General features: G+C 45.4%; 2 protein-coding genes across 2 annotated transcripts; both read left to right on the top strand.

Moving 5' to 3' along the window:
* Positions 1-414: 414 nt before the first annotated feature.
* Positions 415-2890, top strand: LOC120959200 (elongation factor 1-gamma). The gene is made up of 2 exons (XM_040382441.2): positions 415-559; positions 930-2890. The coding sequence occupies exons 1-2, from the start codon at positions 551-553 to the stop codon at positions 2202-2204; spliced, it is 1284 nt and encodes a 427-aa protein (XP_040238375.1). The 5' UTR covers positions 415-550; the 3' UTR covers positions 2205-2890.
* A 101-nt stretch (positions 2891-2991) lies between these two features.
* LOC120959191 (retinol dehydrogenase 7) lies at positions 2992-6939 on the top strand. Its single transcript, XM_040382420.2, has 4 exons — positions 2992-4610; positions 5596-5805; positions 5876-6084; positions 6152-6939. The coding sequence occupies exons 2-4, from the start codon at positions 5624-5626 to the stop codon at positions 6796-6798; spliced, it is 1038 nt and encodes a 345-aa protein (XP_040238354.2). The 5' UTR covers positions 2992-4610; positions 5596-5623; the 3' UTR covers positions 6799-6939.
* The last annotated feature ends 1033 nt before the right edge of the window (positions 6940-7972 follow it).

Genomic DNA, 7972 nt, shown 5'->3' with positions numbered 1-7972 from the left:
TCAAATAATTCATAAAGTGAATAAAACTGCCTCCTACTTGCAAAATTACACGAAAATTAGTGATATTTTAGCTGGAAATCACGAGATTCGACTTACGCGGAAATTCGAGATACGCGGTATTTTGCAGCCGTTTTCGGTCCCCATTAACCGTGTATCTCGGGGACCGCCTGTAATTCGATTATTTAGGATGAAGCAAAATTTTCGCGCGCGACGAGTAGCTCTGTTTGCAAAATTGAGCTACTGTTTTTCGCGCGCGGCGTCATCGCGCGCGACGTTGTCGCTGTATGTCTATTTGGACGGTCACACGACATGGCCGCGCGTTGACCATGCCCGCAGGATTTCTCGTGTCATTGCACCCCGGATAATCGAAAAGCGGCACGGATAAACGAGCCTTTGTCGTCCTGTGTACCAAACGTCACCAGTTACGACAGTGGCGACCTCCTTTTCATTTCCGCCATCGACGGACACGTACTTGTGAAGCACGCGAATACGCCGAATAAAGCCCAAAACGCGTGATTTTTTCTCACAATTGTCCTGCAACAGCATTAAAATGGCCGGTGTAAGTATTGGGCAGCTGGTGCGCTATGGGTCAGCTGGCTGAAATACGTTTTTCCACCTGTAATTCGAGTTCCGGGTGTATGCCGGGTTGTGTGTGTGTTGTACACGGGTGACGGATGCGGTGCGCTGTGATCGGTGTGAATATAAGATCCTCCTTGGCGGGTGTACTTACTAAAATTAGCAATTAATACGAAGCTCGGAATTTCGGGATGGTTTCGAAAAAGAAAAAAAAACGTTTCTAAAATGGAGCATTGTGTGCGGATTTTGCTACCATCCTAATCGTACTCCTTTAGCCCCTTCCCCCCACCCCCCTTCTCGCTTCCTAGCTGCTTTTCGCTTAACTAACTCGAACCTCTCTGTCCCTCTTGCAGACTCTGTACACTTATCCGGAAAACTTTCGTGCCTACAAAGTGCTGATCGCGGCCCAATACTCCGGCACGCCGGTGAAGGTTGCCGCCGACTTCGTGTTCGGCGAAACCAACTGCAGCGAGCCCTTCCTGCAGAAGTTCCCGAGCGGCAAGGTGCCGGCGTACGAGACTAAGGATGGCAAGTACCTGACGGAGAGCAACGCGATCGCCTACTACGTGGCCAATGAGCAGCTGCGCGGTGCGAACGACTTCCACCGGGCCGAGGTGCAGTCCTTCCTCAGCTTCGCCGACAATGTGCTGCTGCCTGCTGTCCAGGGCTGGACGTTCCCGATGATTGGCATCGTGCCGTACAACAAGAACAACGTTGAGCGTGCGAAGGAGGAGCTGCGTCGCGGCCTGGCCGCCCTCAACAGCCGCCTGCTGAAGCAGACGTACCTGGTCGGCGAGCGGATCACGCTGGCCGATGTGGTCGTGTTTGCCACGCTGCTGCACGCGTACGAGTACGTGCTGGATCCTGCCTTCCGCGCACCGTTCGGCGCCGTCAACCGGTGGTTCACCACGCTGATGAACCAGCCGCAGGTGCAGGCGGTGGTCAAGGTGCCGGCGCTCTGCGCAAAGGTCGCACAGGCCGACCCGAAGAAGTACGCCGAATTCCAGGCCAAGGTGAGCGGCGGAAGCGGCGGCGCTCCAGCAGAGAAGAAGAAAGAAAAGAAGGAGAAGAAGCCGGCGCCGGAGAAGCCGGAACCGGCCGAGCAGCCGGACGCAGCCGACGAGCTGCTGGCCGCCGAGCCGAAGCAGAACGATCCGTTCGAAACGCTGCCGAAGGGCACGTTCAACTTCGACGACTTCAAGCGGTTCTACTCGAACGAGGAGGAGGCGAAATCGATCCCCTACTTCTGGACCAAGTTCGACCCGGCCAACTACTCGATCTGGTACGGCGAGTACAAGTATCCCGAGGAGCTGACGAAGGTGTTCATGAGCTGCAACCTGATCACCGGCATGTTCCAGCGGCTGGACAAGATGCGCAAGCAGAGCTTCGCCTCGGTGTGCCTGTTCGGTGAGGACAACAACAGCACGATCTCGGGCGTGTGGGTCTGGCGCGGCCAGGACCTGGCGTTCAAGCTGTCGCCCGACTGGCAGGTAGACTACGAGGTGTACGACTGGAAGAAGCTGGACCCCGCCTCGGACGAGACGAAGAAGCTGGTTGAACAGTACTTCTCCTGGAGCGGCACCGACAAGAACGGGCGCAAGTTCAACCAGGGCAAGATATTCAAGTAAATCGTCCTGATTTTTGTTACTCTTAAAAAACACAACCACACACACAAAAACAACGGTCGTCTATGTTCCATCTGGCTGCCGCGCGTCTGGCTGTCAAAACATTCACCCACAACTGCTGCAATCAATCGAAACAACAAAAATGCGCAACAATGGCTACGTGAACCATCGATTTGTTATGAACTCCGCGGAAGGATAATGTGTCCGACCGCCTCTCTCTCTCTCTTTTTTAAAACAACTTACCACACACCACGGGCCTTCTGTTTGCAGCAGTGCAGCATCCTCCAGCCATCAATCAAATCCGCAACAGCAACAGATACAACTTCAAATTCAAGCTTGCTGCAAAGAGACAGAATGTCGATCGTTGGGGGGGGAGGGGAGAAAGCGCGATGGTGGTTCTCTTATTATTGCTGAGAGCACAAGTACGAGTGTGTAATCGTTGAATTGTTAGTTTTACGTGAGGAATTAGTGTGAGTACGTACGCGAGGGAAGTAGCGAGCACACTTATTGCGCCTGGTGTAGCTCGACTTCATTTTGCCTGCAGGTTGTTCGTGTCCGGTTTGAAATTCGTTCCCGCTCCCCGCCCCGTTTCGTTAGCGATTGTCGTTTTGTCTCGGCCTCATTGAATTAAAATAAAAGAATTGCCACACCAGAAGAGAAGAAATAAAAAAAAACTGGCTTAATAATAATTCAAGCGGTATTTAGTATTTTTTCTTAGCTTTGCTACGCTGACCGTTATTTTATGGAATTATTTGTGCTCCTATTTATTCTAAGGTAATGGATTAGTTACTAATGAGATTCTATTGCATTTATGGTGCCAACAAATCTGTAAAGCCAAGTGGAATGGATTAGGTGAGGGCAGTAAACCGGGTTTCAAATGCAAATCGATCTTCTACGTATGAGCGAAGCAGTAGATAGGAAACTTCGAACAAGCTGAAAACCCCAATCAGAAGAAAGATTCCAAGAACATGGTTTTTACCATTATCACAATAACCGTTGTCTCAATAACCAAATTTACACCTTCATCTCTACGACCGGCATACTCGGGCAATCCCATACATTTTGTGTGGGAAGTTATTCTTTTTCAAACTAAAACTTCAATATCTTTTGTTGCATTGAAAATTACAACATCAAATTAGGTACAAAGGTACGGCCGTTAATCTTATTTAATTTAGGGAATAAATGGGATTTTTTAAATCTCGTTCACTATTTTTTAATATTTTTTTAAGTTTCACAATTTGTCTTTTAAATGGATTTTATTTCTGCATGTTCTATGAAAAATACGTTGAAAGTACCTTTTTGCATTATTTTTTAGGTGAGTTTTAATTAATTATTCTTTTTTTATTGTTTTAAAGGAAATACTATAAATCATATTTGTTTGGTAAGTACAGTTTTCTCTATCGGTAATATGTTTTTCTAATTGAAAACTGATTAGAAGAGAGCACATTTGGGGAAAAAGAAGGACATAATGCATATTTGAATAATATACAAAGCATTTTGAGTTTTTTTTTATGAAAATAAATTGAATAATAAAAAATATGTTTCAAAAACATATTTTTATGAAGAATTTCTGCTTTTCTTTTCATAATCAATCAAAATAATCAGAATCATCCATGAAGTGCAACATTATTAATGCATTCAATATGGTGGCTGCATTGAAGGCTGTTCATGAAAAAATTGGTTGTTATACATTACAAAAATTAAAAAAAAAAATTGAATGAAACTTTAAAAGATCCCATTCCCTCAATAAAGTAAAAAAGAATAATGCCTTGCTCTTTTAACAAAATTTGAAATTTAAATATTCATTACATCAAAAGTTATGAAAGTTTTAAAATTGAAAGCTACCACTTCCCATACAAAATGTATGGAATACCCGGGTATGCTTTCAATTTTTTCTTTCAATACAAAGTTATATCAGTTATAAAATGAAAATCATACCCGGGTATGTCGGTCGTAGAGTTAAAGGTTAAAGAAAAGAAATAATTACACATCGTGACGAAAGCGCAATCCAAACGCATCGAAACGCACGGGTACGCAAATCAGTAAATAATTTACAAAAAATGTCACGCTGCATTTCGTACGCCGGGAGCCTACATGCGCATGGATGATGGCATTACGCACGCTGCCGAAACGAATAAAACTGCTTTCTGTGTGTATTTTCTTAAACTGCGTTGATTTCACCACCACCGACGAGTGCGTTATGTAACTTATTTGAAGTCTGAGGTTTGGTGGTGTGCGTCATATGGTTAATATTCTCATATTTTCCAAAAAAAAAAAACAAAAAACAAAACGCTGCGTTTGCCCAGTCGGCAACAGTACCGGGTTGATATTGCTGCGCGTTACTGCTAAGCCCGCTTAATAATAATCCCAAGATCGTCCACCTCGGTCAACCACTGCCACGGTACAACGGTGAGTAGTTGGATTTTGCTTAATTTACAATAATTTTCAGGCAGAAACTGCTTGTAAAACGGTCTCATTTGTTCAGCCGTCCGCCGATCATATGTTTACAAATGGGTGTTGCTGCTCAGAATATTTCCACCCGTGTCATATGTAGAGTGTAATATTCATCATCATAACTAATGGCTTAAATACTCGATTATCTAATGAACGGTTACCCTTTTATCGTAAAGTATATTTTTGTATCGTTATTAGCTTGCTACATTCTTGTCGTAGTTTTTCTTTTCATGAGCATGTTTGTTTGTTTATTATTGTCTTTGTGCTTAAGTGGTGGGTTTGTAAGTTTAGTGGTGGGAGCTCGGAATTGGACCCACCTGATTCCGATTTCGAGTTCCGATGCTGGAATCGATTCCGATGCTGGAATCGATGCCGATTCCGGAGCCGATTTTGGAGCCCATTTCCGGAGTTGACTCCGGAATCGATTTCGGTGTCGACTCTGGATCCTATTCCGAAATCGGGATCGGCCCCGGAATCAGAATTGGTTAAGAAATCGGAATCGAACTAGGAAACTCAATTTGTTAGGGCAAAGGAATCAGAAATGATTGCAGAATTGGAATTGACTTGAAACAAGAAGTTTCAGAAGCGAAATCAGTCCGGGAATTACCATAAGAATGGTCTGTTTACAAGTAAATTTGGATCCTTTGGGACTACCAATACGTGGGTCATTGGACCCAAACGTTTATTCTTATGAAGATGTCAAAACCGACTTCGATTTAGAAGCCGATTCTGATTTCCGAGCTGATTTCGATTCCTGAACTGATTTCAATTCAGGAACCGATTTTGATTCCGGAGCCGATTCCTGAATCGATTCCGGAAACGATTCCAGAAAACTTCGGAGCTAGCTGGAATCGATTCCGACTAAAACTTTTTCCCATCACTACTTCAGTTACTCACATAAAAAAAAACAATTCATGTTATTTTGACAAAATCATTGCAGAAACTACAAACTTCTTCTACAACCGAAGATGATGACCAGCTGGTTTACCAATAATGTTAATCAAGCAAGAAACATCGTCCTTGCCAGTAGCGGCGTATGCATTGTCGCTCTGAAGTTATTGCAGTACTGGCGATCACGATCGCTGCAGCCGATACGGAAGCTGAGCACCAAGGACGTAGTCATTATTACGGGTTGCGATTCTGGCCTAGGGTAAGCGAGTTTTGCTGCACGCTGAAAATGGCGTTTTGACTCTCTGTACATTTCCCAACCCGATCCCCAGCTACAATATGGCCTGCATGTGTCTGCAGGCTGGCATGACGGTGATGGCGACGTGCGTAAGCAAGGAGTCCGACGGATACAAAAGCTTGCAATCGCGCGGAAAGCAAACGGGGCAGCTTGTCTGCTTCATCATGGATCTGAACAGCCAGGAAAGCATTGCAGACACGCACAGCGCAATAAGAAAATGGTTTGCAGCAAATCATCCAGCTCGTGCGTACTCATAGTTGAAGCTTTTCTTTTGCATCTCTTCAAAGAATTGTGCTCCTCTCGCTTGCAGGTCTGTATGCGCTTGTTAACAACGCAGGCGTCATGTGTTTCGGGGAGGCGGAATGGCTTTCCAGCAACCTCACCAAGCTGCAGCTCAATGTAAACGCCATCGGTACCATCCAGTTCACGCTACCGCTGCTCGAGCTGGTCCGGGAGAACCGAGCGCGGCTGATCGTCGTTACCAGCCACTGCGGACGGCAGGCCCTGCCGGGGCTGAGCGTTTACTCCGCGACCAAGGCGGCACTGCGCGCCTGGACCGATGCGGTGCGCATGGAGCTGTCCTGCCACGGCGTGCCGGTGGTCGAGTTTATGCCCGGCTCGTTCCTGTTTCATTCCAACATTTGCGCCCAGCAGATGCAGTACTTCGACGAGATGTGGTCGGCGATGGGCGCGAACCAGCGTGCGTTCTACCAGGACTACTTCGATCGCTACCGGGGCTATCTGGCGCCGCTCTGCCAACCGCGCGCGCTGGAAAGCTTCAGCGAAAGCGATCCGCTAACGGGCTGCATGCGGCGGGTACTGTTCGACGCATCGCCCCGGTCGCTGTACATCTGCGAACCGTGGCGGTACTTCTTCTACTACAATGCTTTCCGCTACCTGCCGAACGTGTTGAAGGATCGGCTGGTGCGCCGATTTGTGGCCATGCCAGTGTACTGACGACCTCCAAATCCGAATATCTAGGAACTTACTACCTATTTTTTGATTCCTCAAAGGGGTTTAGCTTAGTTTTGCAGACTAGTATTTGCCTGTGTTCGTGTAATGACGGAGAATAAAGCCTCGCAGGAGATGTTATACCTATTATTAGCATTTTAAATCTAGCGAGGCATAGATCTGCTTTAGTGTTGGGTTTCATGAATCTTTCGTTGAGATTTATTCATATGAATCTTCAGTGACGAGTGATTCGAATCTCGAGTCGAATATTCAAAGATTCATGAATCTATAAAGTTTAATGAATCTTCATGAATTTTTAAATATTTACAAATTTTCAAGGATTCATGAATCTCATAAAACTTGCCCGTTGGGGGTTCAAACCTTGCAAGGACCGTCTCCACGTAGCTAAACAAACTATCCGGCGGCGGCATGGTACTTTCCAACAAGTCTCGAAAGCCTGGACAGGCTGGCATGACCACGTAGATCGTTATGACAAGAAGAAGAATAATAAAAAAGCCCAAGCTTTATGCTTTTTTAGCGATTTATGAATCCCTGGAGATTCGATAATCTTTCGAGATACATGGATAATTCCAAAATCTTAGAAATTTATTGAATCTTTGAGATTCAAGAACCTTTTCAACCGAGATTAACATTCAATGAATCATTCCGAAGATTCATTCAGATTCATGAATCTGAGTCAGATTTACCCAACAATAATCTGCATTATTGTTTTTACGCGCGATTTTCCCTTCTCATTCCATCGCTTTTGATTAGTAAAATACTAGTAAAATCTGTGAAAATTGCTACAAAAATAAGTCTGAACTGCATAAAGGCAACCCTGTCGGATGATTGGGTCGTTTGAATGGTTTACAAAAATAAAGAAAATTTAAATAAATTTTTAAAGTAAACCTTGCCTGAGAAGTGTGCATTTAATGCTTACAAAGTGGACAAGATTCAACAAAACAGAGAGCCGGGAGATCGACACGTCGTCGGAATGTCGCAGGGGCATGTCAACAGAGAGCATATTTAGCGTACCTCAACAGTTCCTTCCGTTACTAACGCGCCCCTATCACAACACAAGATAGGCTAGGCGCTAGGAGATTGTGAGCCATCGTTGTCTTTGGTACATCAGCATGCACGCAGACCAACTCGGGTGAAACGGAGATGAACACCGCCCAAT

The sequence above is a fragment of the Anopheles coluzzii genome, chromosome X (genome assembly GCF_943734685.1).
Source record: "Anopheles coluzzii chromosome X, AcolN3, whole genome shotgun sequence".
Lineage (NCBI taxonomy): Eukaryota > Metazoa > Arthropoda > Insecta > Diptera > Culicidae > Anopheles > Anopheles coluzzii.
Note: the sequence above shows the minus strand (reverse complement) of the source record. Positions and strands in the feature narration are given on the sequence as shown.

Coding starts and splice junctions, on each gene's coding strand:
- LOC120959191 (XM_040382420.2), top strand. CDS start 5,624: ATGATGACCAGCTGGTTTACCAATAATGTTAATCAAGCAAGAAACATC. Junction 5,806..5,875: donor GGTTGCGATTCTGGCCTAGG/GTAAGCGAGTTT, acceptor CCCGATCCCCAG/CTACAATATGGCCTGCATGT. Junction 6,085..6,151: donor TGCAGCAAATCATCCAGCTC/GTGCGTACTCAT, acceptor TCTCGCTTGCAG/GTCTGTATGCGCTTGTTAAC.